The 18007-nt window shown below is 45.2% G+C and overlaps 2 protein-coding genes across 4 annotated transcripts in view; both read right to left on the bottom strand.

The window, feature by feature from the left end:
- The window catches only part of LOC123770378 (putative neural-cadherin 2), a 460439-nt gene that overhangs the window by 318576 nt on the left and 123856 nt on the right, over positions 1–18007 (bottom strand). The window lies entirely within an intron of this gene.
- LOC138373366 (uncharacterized) lies at positions 7653–12797 on the bottom strand. Its single transcript, XM_069339563.1, has 2 exons — positions 12764–12797; positions 7653–8659 (listed from the first exon to the last, which is right to left on the bottom strand). Exons 1-2 carry the CDS (start codon positions 12795–12797, stop codon positions 7653–7655), a joined length of 1041 nt encoding a protein of 346 aa, XP_069195664.1.

The following is an 18007-nucleotide window of genomic DNA, read 5'->3' as shown; positions in this document are numbered from 1 at the left end:
AGAGAGAGAGAGAGAGAGAGAGAGAGGATATATATATATATATATATATATATATATATATATATATATATATATATATATATATATATATATATATATACATATATATATATATATATATATATATATATATATATATATATATATATATATATATATATATATATATATTCATATATATATATATATATATATATATATATATATATATATATATATATATATATATATATATATATATATATATATATATATATATATTGGTGTATACTGGCAGCAGGTTTTCTTTCAAACATGTTTCATTGAATATGACCGCATATTCTGTATTTATTATTTTCTGGTTTAGGGAGTAAGGACAAGAGAGTAAGGACAAGACAAGAACATATCGATGCCAACACAGAAGACAATGTCCAACATAACAGGCCAATTACACTGGATTAATCTTTGTGTTTAGATAGGAGATGCCTCGTATGGGCCAATAAGCCTTCTGCAGCCCCTATGTTTATCCCTTATGTATCCCCCCATGTTTTCACCTTCATTGTATTATCACCTGACCTAATGCGGGTATAAAATCAACTAGTATTGTAAGATCTGTTCACTTGAGAATGAACCGTGGAGGTTCGAAACGTCGTGCAAATTATACAAATAAGTGTAATACACTCTATAGTAAATCACTTCTTTTCTTCACCTTAAAAGTACGAAAATGAGTTTTGGAGAACTCCTATTTCAATTAAGCCCTGATGCTAAGAAAATAGTTAGAGGGATAGAAGCCCTAAACCAGAAAATAATAAATACAGAATATGCGGTCATATTCAATGAAACATATATATATATATATATATATATATATATATATATATATATATATATATATATATATATATATATATATATATATATATGTTTCATATATATATATATATATATATATATATATATATATATATATATATATATATATATATATATATATATATATATAATTTATAATAACTCTAACTATATATATATATATATATATATATATATATATATATATATATATATATATATATATATATATATATATATATATATATATATATATATTAGTATATTTTGGTAGCAGTCTTTCCTGTAGACATATTTTATTAAATATGACCGAAAAAGTAAGATTAATAATTCTAACACGAATTTTCTCAATCTTTCGTACATTATGCTTCACTGTTGGAGGTAAATCAAAAATCACTTCTCCAAAATTCATTTTTATTTCTAGTCTGACGCGACACGGGCGCGTTTCGTAAAACTTATTACATTTTCAAAGACTTCACAAATACACAACTGATTAGAACTTGCATTTCCCTGATTTTATATCTACTTTTGAGTGAGGTGGGAAGGGTGATGTGGCATTACATTTGAGTGAGGTGGGAAGGATGATGTGGCATTAGAGGATATTAATAGGGTATTAAAAGTATCAACACAAGACAGAACACGAAACAATGGATATTGAATAGAAGTGTTTGTAGAAAGCCTATTGGTCCATATTTCTTGATGCTTCTATATTGGAGCGGAGTCTTGAGGTGGGTAGAATATAGTTGTGACTATATTCTATATTCTATATTATACACAACTATATTTTTCTTTATATTTATATTTCTTGTCTTTATATTTCTTGATAGGATTTATGACGCGCCTTCCGGGTCCAGCGCTCACTGTAAACACTGAGCTCACACTGTGGGCTCACACAGTGGGCTCACACTGTGGGCTCTCACAGTGGGCTCAGTGAACCATAAATTCAGGTAATGTGTGGTTCACTCCCCGGTGTATCTGGACTAGCTGTTGCAGACACGCAACAAGGTAATGTGCAACTTACAACACGAGTATATAAAGACGTAGCATTCAGCATCAAGTCGCGAATCTTGAGAACACCTGCGCAGAGTTCATGGATAACACCTGCGCAGAGTTCATGGAGAACATCTGTGATCAAATAATGATCAGGTTGTAAGCACTTCGCCAGTATTGCTATATGGCACTTGTAAGTGATGTGAGGACAAGGAGCTAGGGTGTGAGCACGGGCTGAAGGAACGATGCTCAACCACTTAAGACTATCGGGGCTCGAACGATGGTCTTTCAAGGAGCGAGGCTGATGTTTTACTGAGCAGTCAGTGTGGTTGAAAATAACTCCCCAAATTATCAGTAGTCCTCTCAACCCCCCCCCCCCCCCCTTATCTTCTCTAACCTTCTAAGTTAGCATTGAAAAGTACCCAAACATTACTTTAAATACTTAAAGATCACAAATCATACTATTTCTACTTTGCTTTCTTAGCAAGTTGCGAATCTTAGAAAGAAGGCAGGACATTAACTAAACTTAACTTCTCCTGGACTTAAACTTATGTTTGTCCTTCTAAACAATAATGAGAGCGTAAACACGACACTAACATATTATGAACAAAACCACAAGGGGGGGGGGAGGGGTTTGTTCACATCAAAATCAAATTTGTTCACATCGGGGTACATGACGTTAGTGTGAGTTCTGTGTGTAATTAACATATTATGCCTCCGAATATGTAGGTTGTGTGAACTCTTTCACCAGCTTCATGAACACAATATTGTCAAACTGAACCATAATTACTTTAACAAAATAACTGAAATTGGTACCAATGGCCCATTATCGTCAGCAAGTGAGGTCACAGCAGGTCACAGCTCACTATAGTCATTACGTTGTGACGTAACTATGAGCGGGGTTTTCAATTATAAGGTTAATCACTCTCCTCAACTCTATAATAATTCAGAGACGTTTCGATTCCTGCTCGCCTCGTACCGTCAGCAACACGCCGTGTGTTGACAAGTGTTGACAAGTCTTGTGCATTTGCAACATGCTGTTCTTGTAGACAAGAACTTCGTGGCTTTGTGAAGATAGTCACCAGAGAGGCAGAGAAGTAAATCTTTTTTCTTACATCTGCAAGAAAGAGGTCCGAGACGCAGCTGCTGCGAGTGCCCTTTACTGTATTGAATCTTAAGTGGTCTTCCATGACCTCTGGCCACCCGTGGGATGCCATGGATGCCATAAATGTACTGTAATCAGCATGATTTCAGTATATTTATTTCAGCATCTCTAGTCACCTTGGTACAGTCTCTCTCAACAGGCATTTAACCTTCCAATATATATACCACACACTTCTCACACTGCTCTCGCATCACCAACACTATTAAGTGCTCGAGTTTGTCCATTGCCTCAGAATAACAGCACTTGTCAAACTTCTCGCACTCTCTAGCTATTGGCCGTTTTCACAGTGGTATTAAATTAGAGCCGCTAGCGCTCGGGAAAGCCCCCTAACACCATCTATTTCACCGTAACGTCGTTCTGGCACTCCTCCTTTGTGGGTGTGTGCTGCACACATCTTGAGGCTGGTCAGTAAACCTCTCCACCACACACTTGCCCCACAATTCTCGGCCAACTTTGCAATTGTCCATCACGCAAAACTGATGGAAATGTATTCCTTCCTCCTTTGGCCGTTGGCAGCTCTGCAGACATGTTTCTCTTCATTGTAGCCTCAGGATTCCTCATTTAACACACTTTAGTATTTCAGTCAGCGATTCTTAAATCTGTTTTTCCTCTCGAATTCTGGGCTCCGTAGCGGCTGCATTAGTGGGTTCATGCTTCTTATCATCCAACCTTTGTTTGTCTCCAATTGCAGCACCTGTCTTTAATTCGCTTGGTTTTACTGGCAAGTTTATTGGGGACATGTAGCTTCCTATTCTGCCAGAGGCTACCGCCCTTCCTAGTCTGTTCTTCTGTTATTGTCTCCCTTTATCGTCCTTCTACTGACTTTCTAATCTACTCTTCTGGCTTCTCTGCTTGGTTCGATTCTTTACCTTCCTGATCTCAGTCTCTGTTACCCTTCTCTGGCAACCTCTGGGCTTCCATCTTGGCCTTGTGAGTTACCTCAATTCTCGTTAATTATCTTTGAGGGTCCCAGTATGCTTTCCTAAATCATGAGTTATGAGTAAAAGTTCTGTCAGTTTCGTCTCAGCTTTCCATCTCCACAAACTGTAACTTGTCCTCCCTGAGAGATTCTCTCTCTCTCCCTCACCGACTGACACAACATTGGCGCGAAACCGTTTCATCTCTAAAACCCAAAATGCCTCTATAGAAATCACGTCAGTCTTGCGTCAGAGGTAATTCCTGGATACATTGGCAGACTCTCTAACGTATTTCCTCGTTCACTGGAACCTGAGGCTCCTTGCCATCATGGCTCTCAATTGTTTCAATTTCAATCCAATGAATCTAGAAGATTGTCGGGGGGGGGGGGGGGGAGGGTTGCTCCATGTTTCACCAGACATTAACTTTAATACCGTTGCAGCTTCTGCAACAGAGAGAACGACGCGTCTTTTTTGACACTGGTTTGGCCACCAGGGACTCGACTCACCTTGCAACCCGTTCTCGCACTTTCTTTTTGTCAATATTGACTTATTAAATAAATGCATATGTGGCATACTAATTTATTGTGAATATTTTAGTTTACCTGGAAAAGCTTCATAGAAAACACCGACCTTACCTAACCTTCTTAGTATGTTAAGATAAGTATTCTATGAAGCTTTTCAAGGTAAACTAAAATATTCACAATAAATTAGTATGTCACATATGCACTTATTTAATAAGTCAATATTGACTGTACGAAAGTGCGAGAACGGGTTGCAACACCTTGGCAGGTTACCCTGACATCACAGAATCACATGACTCTCTTGTTTCGTCCGGAGTTCTGGGATTGCTTGTACTGATCTCCCCCTAACTACCCTTGTGGTTCCGACAGGAAAGTTCCTCGCCCACACCCAACTCATCTCACTTCCTTCAATTTTTAGCTGAGAAAAACATGCTGAGAGATCCGTCTCGTCCACCATCATGACTCCTTCCCAGCCGGACATTACCATAGTCTTAAAATGATCCGCCACACTCCAACACGTTGAGACCCAAGATGGACTATGAAAACTTTATACTGCTGGAGTATATCCCACAAAAATGCAGACGCAGGGAGAACATCCATAAAATGCCGGGACAAAAGGGAAAGGTATGTCGAGGTGAGGTTAGCATGGTGTGAGGATGGTGTAAGTTAGGATGGTGTAAGTGAGGATGGTGAAGTGAGGATGGTGAAGTGAGGATGGTGAAGTGAGGATGGTGAAGTGAGGATGGTGAAGTGAGGATGGTGAAGTGAGGATGGTGAAGTGAGGATGGTGTAAGCGAAGATGGTGCAAGTGAAGATGGTGTACACTGAGAGGCTGAGGCATGTGTGATGGAGGGTAAAAAAAATAAGGCTAGGAGAGGTTTTAGCATAAGAAGAATAGTCAAGAAAAAGTAACATTTAGAGATTCCCTCATTACGACCATAAGAAAAACTTTGTGACTTTCCTCACACTTGTGTTCAGGCGTCGGCGCCGTAAAACTCAAGTCTTCAGCTCTTCCACGAGAAGTCTTTCTTACACGCCCAGATCTTCCTCCCCATCCTCTAAGGTTATGTTCACTCCACGTGCATTCCTCCATCCCTCTGTCCCTTCTCTCACTCCGCTCCAGTTCCAGTGTGTTTCCCCCACCACGACTATCTCCCCCACACCTCGTCCCCCACCACGTCTATCTCCCCCACACCTCGTCCCCCACCACGACTATCTTCCCCCACACCTCGTCCCCTACCACGACTATCTTCCCCCACACCTCGTCCCCCACCACGACTATCTCCCCCACACCTCGTCCCCTACCACGACTATCTCCCCACAACTCGTCCCCCCACCACGACTATCTCCCCACAACTCGTCCCCCACCACGACTATCTCCCCCACAACTCGTCCCCCACCACGACTATCTCCCCCACAACTCGTCCCCCACCACGACTATCTTCCCCCACACCTCGTCCCCCACCACGACTATCTCCCCCACACCTCGTCCCCCACCACGTCTATTTCCCCCACACCTCGTCCCCCACCACGACTATCTTCCCCCACACCTCGTCCCCTACCACGACTATCTCCCCACAACTCGTCCCCCCACCACGACTATCTCCCCACAACTCGTCCCCCACCACGACTATCTCCCCCACAACTCGTCCCCCACCACGACTATCTCCCCCACAACTCGTCCCCACCACGACTAATTCCCCCCACACCTCGTCCCCCACCACGTCCTCGGGGTAACGCACCATCTCCCTCCTCTATTACTTCCACACTGCCAAACTTCCCATGCGGCATGTCCCCCAAACTTGCCTCGTGGGCATGTACACCCGTCTCTCTCTCCTCCCTCTACATCCTGCTACACTTCCTCTTCCCCTAGCTCCCTTTCCCTTTCATCCTGACATCCACCCCCCCTTTTCCACTCCACCCCTCCCCCTCCACACTTCCCTCTGCCTTTCCTAACGATGTAACTTTTAAAAACCACGAGAATGATTTCTTATCATTCGAGCTTAACCAGCAGCCAGGACTTGTTACCGTCATCGATAAGGGCGGAGACAAGATCAAAATACCAATTCCTTAATTAGTGAGAATATTGAAGAGAAGATCTCGAGTCTCCTCAGTTTCTTCTCTATCTCTTCTACACTATCGCATCATTAATTACATCAATTTTAAGATGACATTCAATCACGTTATTAATGTCAGAGAAAAATATATCTACAGCAATAAAAAAAAGGTAATTTAGAGGCAATTAAGGTTGCATAAGATGTTGTTGCTCCCCTTAAGACGCAGGGTAAGTCTAGTTTCAAGTCGTTGCCACTGGCTTAACATTTTTGGCTTCCCTTATATCATTGTACATTTATTGTTATTCACATAGGACTTGATAATGGTCCTGGACGGACCGAAACATCGTCGTCTTCTCATCTTTAGATGTGATGTTTCGACGTCATATCTTCAGCCACGGTATTATGATTCGTCGTCTGCACACATACACATCATTATTTTATTTTATTCAATTTTGCAAAATACTTTTGCGAGCCTCAAAGGCAAGGAATCAACGTACATTATTTTCTCAAATACTATGATTTAGGTCAATTATGATGGACCCCATACCCATCCTGTGGACGGTAGTGGACCCCATACCCATCCTGTGGACGGTAGTGGACCCCATATCCATCCTGTGGACGGTAGTGGACCCCATACCCATCCTGTGGGTGGTAGTGGGCCCCATACCCATCCTGTGGGTGGTAGTGGGCCCCATACCCATCCTGTGGGTGGTAGTGGACCCCATACCCATCCTGTGGGTGGTAGTGGGCCCCATACCCATCCTGTGGGCGGTAGTGGACCCCATACCCATCCTGTGGGTGGTAGTGGGCCCCATACCCATCCTGTGGACGGTAGTGGACCCCATATCCATCCTGTGGACGGTAGTGGACCCCATACCCATCCTGTGGACGGTAGTGGACCCCCATACCCATCCTGTGGACGGTAGTGGACCCCATACCCATCCTGTAGACGGTAATGGACCCCATACCCATGCTGGGCATAGTGAAAAATGGTTACTGAGGCACATATTGGGCTAAGGAACTGATCCTCAAAATTCATTTAAGTAACGAATTTACAATATTGATAAGCTAGTTACTTAGTTTATTGTATACATTATTAAACTGTTTATCGCATATGTAGTACAAGCTACATATTGTGCAGGGAGCGAGGCGGACCCTCGCCCTCTGGTGTCTATAACGTCTCACTAGTTGTAGTGACCACACACGACTCTCCTATATGACGACCACTACTGGCTGTAGTGACCACAGACGACTCACCTATATGACGACCACTACTGGCAGTAGTGACCACACACGACTCACCTATATGACGACCACTACTGGCTGTAGTGACCACACACGACTCTCCTATATGACGACCACTACTGGCTGTAGTGACCACACACGACTCACCTATATGACGACCACTACTGGCTGTAGTGACCACACACGACTCTCCTATATGACGACCACTACTGGCTGTAGTGACCACACACGACTCTCCTATATGACGACCACTACTGGCTGTAGTGACCACACACGACTCTCCTATATGACGACCACTACTGGCTGTAGTGACCACACACGACTCTCCTATATGACGACCACTACAGGCTATAGTGACCACACACGACTCTCCTATATGACGACCACTACTAGCTGTAGTGACCACACACGACTCTCCTATATGACGACCACTACTGGCTGTAGTGACCACACACGACTCTCCTATATGACGACCACTACTGGCTGTAGTGACCACACACGACTCACCTATATGACGACCACTACTGGCTGTAGTGACCACACACGACTCACCTATATGACGACCACTACTGGCTGTAGTGACTACACACGACTCTCCTATATGACGACCACTACTGGCTGTAGTGACCACACACGACTCTCCTATATGACGACCACTACTGGCTGTAGTGACCACAGACGACTCTCCTATATGACGACCACTACAGGCTATAGTGACCACACACGACTCTCCTATATGACGACCACTACTGGCTGTAGTGACCACACACGACTCACCTATAGGACGACCACTACTGGCTGTAGTGACCACACACGACTCACCTATATGACGACCACTACTGGCTGTAGTGACCACACACGACTCACCTATAGGACGACCACTACTGGCTGTAGTGACCACACACGACTCTCCTATATGACGACCACTACTGGCTGTAGTGACCACACACGACTCACCTATAGGACGACCACTACTGGCTGTAGTGACCACACACGACTATCCTATATAACGACCCCATTCAATCACTACACACAGCTTAATGTAAACATCGTCGCTTTGACCATAGCAATCGTTCACTCTCTCTCAATTACCTCACATAACTATATTTATTTTGCAAAAAACATTTAATAATATGCCGAAAAAATGGTATATGTCAATCATCATCCAGCATGCACGACACTAGGCACTGCTGACCTAGCTGCTCGACACTAGGCCCTGCTGACTTAGCTGCTCGACACTAGGCCCTGCTGACCTAGCTGCTCGATACTAGGCCCTGCTGACACAGCTGCTCGACACTAGGCCCTGCTGACTTAGCTGCTCGACACAGGCCCTGCTGACCTAGCTGCTCGACACTAGGCCCTGCTGACCTAGCTGCTCGACACAGGCCCTGCTGACCTAGCTGCTCGACACTAGGCCCTGCTGACCTAGCTGCTCGACACTAGGCCCTGCTGACCTAGCTGCTCGACACTAGGCCCTGCTGACCTAGCTGCTCGACACTAGGCCCTGCTGACTTAGCTGCTCGATACTAGGCCCTGCTGACACAGCTGCTCGACACTAGGCCCTGCTGACCTAGCTGCTCGACACAGGCCCTGCTGACCTAGCTGCTCGACACTAGGCCCTGCTGACCTAGCTGCTCGACACTAGGCCCTGCTGACTTAGCTGCTCGATACTAGGCCCTGCTGACACAGCTGCTCGACACTAGGCCCTGCTGACTTAGCTGCTCGACACAGGCCCTGCTGACCTAGCTGCTCGACACTAGGCCCTGCTGACCTAGCTGCTCGACACAGGCCCTGCTGACCTAGCTGCTCGACACTAGGCCCTGCTGACCTAGCTGCTCGACACTAGGCCCTGCTGACCTAGCTGCTCGACACTAGGCCCTGCTGACCTAGCTGCTCGATACTAGGCCCTGCTGACCTAGCTGCTCGACACTAGGCACTGCTGACCTAGCTGCTCGATACTAGGCACTGCTGACACAGCTGCTCGATACTAGGCACTGCTGACTTAGCTGCTCGATACTAGGCACTGCTGACTTAGCTGCTCGATACTAGGCACTGCTGACTTAGCTGCTCGACACTAGGCCCTGCTGACTTAGCTGCTCGATACTAGGCACTGCTGACTTAGCTGCTCGACACTAGGCACTGCTGACTTAGCTGCTCGACACAGGCCCTGCTGACTTAGCTGCTCGATACTAGGCACTGCTGACTTAGCTGCTCGACACTGGGCACTGCTGACTTAGCTGCTCGATACTAGGCACTGCTGACTTAGCTGCTCGACACTGGGCACTGCTGACTTAGCTGCTCGACACTAGGCACTGCTGACTTAGCTGCTCGACACTGGGCACTGCTGACTTAGCTGCTCGACACTAGGCACTGCTGACTTAGCTGCTCGATACTAGGCCCTGCTGACTTAGCTGCTCGACACTAGGCCCTGCTGACTTAGCTGCTCGACACTAGGCCCTGCTGACTTAGCTGCTCGACACAGGCCCTGCTGACCTAGCTGCTCGACACTAGGCCCTGCTGACTTAGCTGCTCGACACTAGGCCCTGCTGACTTAGCTGCTCGACACTAGGCCCTGCTGACTTAGCTGCTCGACACAGGCCCTGCTGACCTAGCTGCTCGACACTAGGCCCTGCTGACTTAGCTGCTCGACACTAGGCACTGCTGACTTAGCTGCTCGACACTAGGCCCTGCTGACCTAGCTGCTCGATACTAGGCCCTGCTGACACAGCTGCTCGACACTAGGCCCTGCTGACTTAGCTGCTCGACACTAGGCCCTGCTGACCTAGCTGCTCGATACTAGGCCCTACTGACACAGCTGCTCGACACTAGGCCCTGCTGACCTAGCTGCTCGATACTAGGCCCTGCTGACACAGCTGCTCGACACTAGGCCCTGCTGACTTAGCTGCTCGACACTAGGCCCTGCTGACCTAGCTGCTCGATACTAGGCCCTGCTGACACAGCTGCTCGACACTAGGCCCTGCTGACCTAGCTGCTCGATACTAGGCCCTGCTGACACAGCTGCTCGACACTAGGCCCTACTGTCCTAGCTGCTCGACACTAGGCCCTCCTGACCTAACTGCTCGACACTAGGCCCTGCTGACCTAGCTGCTCGACACTAGGCCCTACTGACCTAGCTGCTCGACACTAGGCCCTACTGACCTAGCTGCTCGATACTAGGCACTGCTGACTTAGCTGCTCGACACTAGGCCCTACTGACCTTGCTGCTCGACACTAGGCCCTCCTGACCTAGCTGCTCGACACTAGGCCCTGCTGACCTAGCTGCTCGACACTAGGCCCTACTGACCTAGCTGCTCGACACTAGGCCCTGCTGATTCAGCTGCTCGACAACAAGTGATAGACTGTGCAGTTCCTCACAACATATGATAGAGATTAAGATTAAACTTCTCGTCAGGAAGGACTTAATGTAGCCAACTCCTGAGTCAGGGCTCCCTAAGGAACAACGGAGACTGGGGGTTTGTGGTGGAGTGAAGTCTGCATATTTGAAGCCACATGTGTCTTGTATATTGTGTATACGTGCAGCCATATGTATAGTACAGTAGGGAGCCATGAGTTTGTATACATGCAGCAATATGTACTCATCTAGTTGTGCTTACGGGGGTTGAGCTTTGGCTCTTTGGTCCCGCAGCAGGTGTGTAAGATGTGTGTGTGCAGGTGTGTGAGCATGTCCGAGCAAGCTTACGTGACACAAACGTGACTTCTATTAAAAACCCCAAAGATTGGCCTACAGAAACTACTGGTAGTCCTCACCCCCACCCCCCGGGCCCAACCACTTGGGTTGAACGGTAGACCGACGGTCCTCCCTTCATGCAGGTCGGCGTTCAATCCCCGACCGTCTAAGTGGCCTACAGAAGCTAGGCCTGCTTATACCTAGTATCATACAGGAAAGATTTACTACATATACGCTACATTATAACTCAAAACATACATCATCATATATACGTACATATATATGTACGTACATCATCATATATAGTATGTGGGGAAGTTTAATGAGACGCAACACAGGATTAATGAGACGCAACACGGGATTAACGAGACGCAACACAGGATTAACGAGACGCAACACAGGATTAACGAGACGCAACACAGGATTAACGAGACGCAACACAGGATTAACGAGACGCAACACAGGATTAACGAGACGCAACACGGGATTAACGAGACGCAACACGGGATTAATGAGACGCAACACAGGATTAATGAGGCGCAACACGGGATTAACGAGACGCAACACAGGATTAACGAGACACAACACAGGATTAACGAGACGCAACACGGGATTAACGAGACGCAACACAGGATTAACGAGACGCAACACAGGATTAACGAGATGCAACACAGGATTAACGAGACGCAACACAGGATTAACGAGACGCAACACAGGATTAACGAGACGCAACACAGGATTAACGAGACGCAACACGGGATTAACGAGACGCAACACGGGATTAATGAGAAGCAACACAGGATTAATGAGACGCAACACGGGATTAACGAGACGCAACACAGGATTAACGAGACACAACACAGGATTAACGAGACGCAACACGGGATTAATGAGACGCAACACGGGATTAACGCGACGCAACACAGGATTAACGAGACGCAACACGGGATTAACGAGACGCAACACGGGATTAATGAGACGCAACACGGGATTAACGCGACGCAACACAGGATTAACGAGACGCAACACGGGATTAATGAGACGCAACACGGGATTAACGAGACGCAACACAGGATTAACGAGACACAACACAGGATTAACAAGACGCAACACAGGATTAATGAGACGCAACACGGGATTAATGAGACGCAACACGGGATTAACGAGACGCAACACGGGATTAACAAGACGCAACACAGGATTAATGAGACGCAACACGGGATTAATGAGACGCAACACGGGATTAACGAGACGCAACACAACAGGCTTAACTCACACCCTCAACCCACACACCTTTCACCATAATGTCACCATTTTTGGCTGCTCCAGGTCACCATCCACGCGCTCACCATCGCGTTCCTCTGTTTCATCTCCCTCGTCCATTCGAGGGAGATGAAACAGATGAATGCTCACCATTCATCTACTCATCAATAACTCTGACCATCACCCAACACTTATGGTTCGCCAGTCACTATCACTCATCATACATCCGCTCACTATCACTCACCATACTACTACTACTACTATCACTCATCATACATCCGCTCACTATCACTCACCATACTACTACTACTACTATCACTCACCATACCTCTACTCACCATATCTCTACTCATTATCACTCGCCATACCTCTACTCACTATCACTCACCATACCTCTACTTACTATCACTCACCATACCTCTACTCACTATCACTCACCATACCTCTATGATTCACCATACCTCTACTCACTATCACTCACCATACCTCTGCTCACTATCACTCACCACACCTCTACTCACTATCACTCGCCATACCTCTACTCACTATCACTCACCATACCTCTACTTACTATCACTCACCATACCTCTACTCACTATCACTCACCATACCAATACTCACTATCACTCACCATACCTCTACTCACTATCACTCGCCATACCTCTACTCTATGATTCACCATACCTCTACTCACTATCACTCACCATACCTCTACTCACTATTACTCATCATACTACTACTCACTATCACTCACCACACCTCTACTATTACTCACCATACTACTACTCACTATCACTCACCATACCTCTGCTCACTATCACTCACCATACCTCTACTCACTATCTCTCGCCATACCTCTACTCTATGATTCACCATACCTCTACTCACTATCACTCACCATACCTCTACTCACTATTACTCATCATACTACTACTCACTATCACTCACCACACCTCTATTATTACTCACCATACTACTACTCACTATCACTCACCATACCTCTGCTCACTATCACTCACCATACCTCTACTCACTACCACTCACCATACCTCTGCTCACTATCACTCACCATACCTCTACTCACTACCACTCACCATACCTCTGCTCACTATCACTCACCACACCTCTACTATTACTCACCATACTACTACACACTACCACTCACCATACCTCTGCTCACTATCACTCACCACACCTCTACTATTACTCACCATACTACTACACACTATCACTCACCATACCTCTGCTCACTATCACCATCAATATAACTCACCATTCCTCACCACCCGGCATCAAAGGGTCGCATCACACACACACATACCCCCCCCCCCCCCTCCCCCAGTACTGAATGAGCAAAAATACACATTGGCTTTAATATTTACATTACACGAAGTATTGGAACGCAACATAATTTGCAATACAGACCATAATGCTACGGTTGAGCAACCAGGCGACGCTGTAAACACAAAATGAAATTCGGATACAGCGCGCCCTCCAGTAAGCCGCACCTGATACAGGATACATGTGTCCCGATTCAGTGGGGGGGGGGGTTAGGAGAGCCTGAATAACCTGTAGCCTCTTAAGTGGGACTCTATGGGGTTCAGGGCAGGTGTGGGAAGCTCTAGACGAGGATGATGTTTGAGAACAGCGGCGGTGGTGCGCACAGGTGCTTAGTATAGAGCGCATGGCGAGCCTAGAGTCGCAGGTGTTTAGTATAGAGCGCAAGGCGAGCCTAGAGTCGCGGGTGTTTAAGATATATCGCACAGCGAGTTTACCGTCGCGAGGTAACTTGTTACCCGTTAATTGTGGCGGCCGTGTTTCTCGAAGCTATAATTACGAAGTTTCAAGAGTGATACAGTACCTCGGAAGTTAGGCTGCGAATGGTGAGGAGGAGGAGGAGGAGATGGAGGAGCAGGAGGAGCAGGAAGTGGAAGAGAAGGAAGGATGAGGAGAGGGGGAGGACATAATCCCTCCATAAAAGATACCGAGTGGAATAGACAAGATAGACAAGGACAGCCTCTTTAAAATGAGAGAAAAATACCAAAACAGAATATAAGTGGAAGTTGGAAACGCAAATGATTTTAAAGAGGTAGAAGCCAACACCCCGAACGTTCCACCAGTAGCCACGTAACGCCCTGACAGAAGGGGGTAGTAGAAGCCACCTCCATACCCCCCTCAAACCGCTAGGTTAAGAAGCGGTATAACTGCAGCAGTGGTAGGAGAAGCAGGACAATCAAGGGGGGAATTGTCAAGGTTGTCAAGACAGACTTGAAGGGCGTCATGCCTGTTTCCGTTACTTCAAGGTTGTCAAGATACACTTGGAGGGCGTCATGCCTGTTTCCGTTGCTTCAAGGTTGTCAAAGACACACTTGGAGGGGCGTCATGCCTGTTTCCGTTGCGTCAAGGTTGTCAAAGACACACTTGGAGGGGCGTCATGTCTGTTCCCGTTGCTTCAAGGTTGTCAAGACACACTTGAAGTACCTGTTTCCGTTGCTGACTTCATCGGAAGTCAGCAAGAAGCAGGAAGGAGGCTTAGAGCCGATCTGGCTTAGAGCCTGATCGGCTCTAAGGCAAATCTGTTTCCCGTTACTGACTTCTCCTTATTGTCAATTATTTTATGTTGTTACCTCAATCAGACGCACCGACCCACTTCTGCGGTGACTTCTGACGTCTTTCACAAGTTTTAAGATTCAGAAAAGACCTGGGTTAATACTGGTTTTTGAAATAGGGTTGTTGATATGGGAAGAAATTACTGGATAACGTAATATAATGTACTCGTTGGAGTATTTAAAGCCTATATAATATAGACTAAATATAATCTTATGAAGCAATAGGTCTTCTGCAGTTACCTTTATTCTTTTATTCGTATGTGAAGATAAAGGAGGAGGAAGAAAATAACAAATGGAGGAGAACAAGATTATATAGGAGAACAAAAAGGAGAAGGAAGAAATAGAGAAAGGAGGAGTAAATGAAATAAACAGATAAGAATCGTATATAAATGTGAATATAATAACGGAAGGAGAGGGACCAATAACTGTAGAAGGACATGGATAAATAACAGAGATGGGATAAGCATTAGCAGGTGAACGAAAGCAATGGATAAAGCAAATGTTTAGAAAGAAGGAAAAGGGGGAGGAGGAAGAAGACACTAAGGCCAGGAATAAGGAGACAGGAAGGTCATGACCTTTCACTAGAAGGTCATGACCTCTCACTAGAAAGTCATGACCTCTCACTAGAAAGTCATGACCTCTCACTAGAAAGTCATGACCTCTCACTAGAAAGTCATGACCTCTCACTAGAAAGTCATGACCTCTCACTAGAAAGTCATGACCTCTCACTAGAAAGTCATGACCTCTCACTAGAACGTCATGACCTCTCACTAGAAAGTCATGACCTCTCACTAGAAAGTCATGACCTCTCACTAGAAAGCCATGACCTCTCACTAGAAAGTCATGACCTCTCACTAGAAAGTCATGACCTCTCACTAGAAAGTCATGACCTCTCACTAGAAAGTCATGACCTCTCACTAGAAAGTCATGACCTCTCACTAGAAAGTCATGACCTCTCACTAGCCCAAATATTTGCATTTGACCTTAGACCGAAGACTCAACAAACTATGCCTATTATTAAATTGCACAGATAAACAAAATTTCAATATTAAATTTATTTTAAATATGATTGCAATTTAGGATTATGAAAAACGAGTTATATATTCTATACATTTGTAAACAAAGGATATAAATAATTAGAGTTGATCTTATTTAATTACCAGATACGGTGTTAGTGTGAAAATATATTATCATTGGCTGTAAACAAATGTTATAAATGAGAAATGCTTCATTTACCATGATAAACGAAGGGCAAATCATGGCGAGGTGATGTGACAAATGTAAACCTCATTTAGTAATTACGCTGATATAAAGATAATTGAATTCGCGTTAATTGAACTAATTCTTTGTTTGTGTAAAACAGTGGAGTAATAACTCCAAATGCATTTCACTGGTCTGAAATTAGCAAGTACAGATCGACTCTAAGCCAGTGATGGACTGACAGTGTTCATCTCTAAGCCAGTGATGTTCTTCCAGTGTTCACATCCAAGCCAGTGATGAACTCCCAGTGTTCACATCTAAGCCAGTGATGGACTGCCAGTGTTCACATCTAAGCCAGTGATGAACTGCCAGGTGTTCACTACTAAGCCAGTTCTTCAGTATATTTTCTACCACAGACGTGACAACCATATACAATAGATAGCAACATGAATAGATTGTCTTCAGTGCTCCATGGACAGCGTTTGAGATCTGGCAAACATCATAACAGTGTAGTGAGTTATTGCATTACTACAATCACAGAAGGTGATTGTAGTACCCTTACGGTGCTAACCAGTATACCAACATCGTTGCCTGCCTAACATAGGCAGGGTTAGAGATCTGATCACCTACATTGTAGTGGAATGTGTTATTGAACACTCCTACCTTGAGGTTACCTTGAGGTGCTTCCGGGGCTTAGCGTCCCCGCGGCCCGGTCGTCGACCAGGCCTCCTGGTTCAACCATAGATGCTTCACCACTAGTGGCTACCACAACCATAATAACCTACCAGTGCCTATGAGAAATAATTTGTGACCACCAGTAACTATCAGTAACAATTATTGACCAAACCTGACCACCAGTGACTATCAATAACAATTACTGACCAAACCTGACCACCAGTGACTATCAATAACAATTATTGACCAAACCTGACCACCAGTGACTATCAATAACAATTATTGACCAAACTTGACCACCAGTGACTATCAATAACAATTATTGACCAAACCTGACCACCTGCACTAGGGAGCGGTCGTCACCTTGGTCATGAACATAACTGTCTCCTTCACAGTGTTCAGGAAGTATTGACCTCACTGCAGGAAGCACTGAGGTCAATACAATATATGAACACATCATATGGCCTCAATTTACAGTTGAAGGGAAAGGAAGGGATCTATCAAGAGAAAACGCCGAGCCATTACGACTATATAGCACTGGGAAGGGGGTCAGGATAAGGATTAGAGATGGGACGGGGAGAAAGGAATGGTGCCCCAACCACTTGGACGGTCGGGGATTGAACGCCGACCTGCAGGAAGCGAGCCTGTCCAAGTGGTCTATATGCATTCCTCTGTTTTGTAGATTTACCCAAGAGAACGACAACCAAGAGTTTGACTCCGTCCCATGCAATATATATATATATATATATATATATATATATATATATATATATATATATATATATATATATATATATATATATATATATATATGACAATGTCAGACCACGGAGGAAAAATGAAACA

Source organism: Procambarus clarkii, chromosome 42 (genome assembly GCF_040958095.1).
Source record: "Procambarus clarkii isolate CNS0578487 chromosome 42, FALCON_Pclarkii_2.0, whole genome shotgun sequence".
NCBI lineage: Eukaryota > Metazoa > Arthropoda > Malacostraca > Decapoda > Cambaridae > Procambarus > Procambarus clarkii.
The sequence above is the reverse complement of the archived record's forward strand: the minus strand, read 5'-3'. Positions and strand labels throughout refer to the sequence as shown.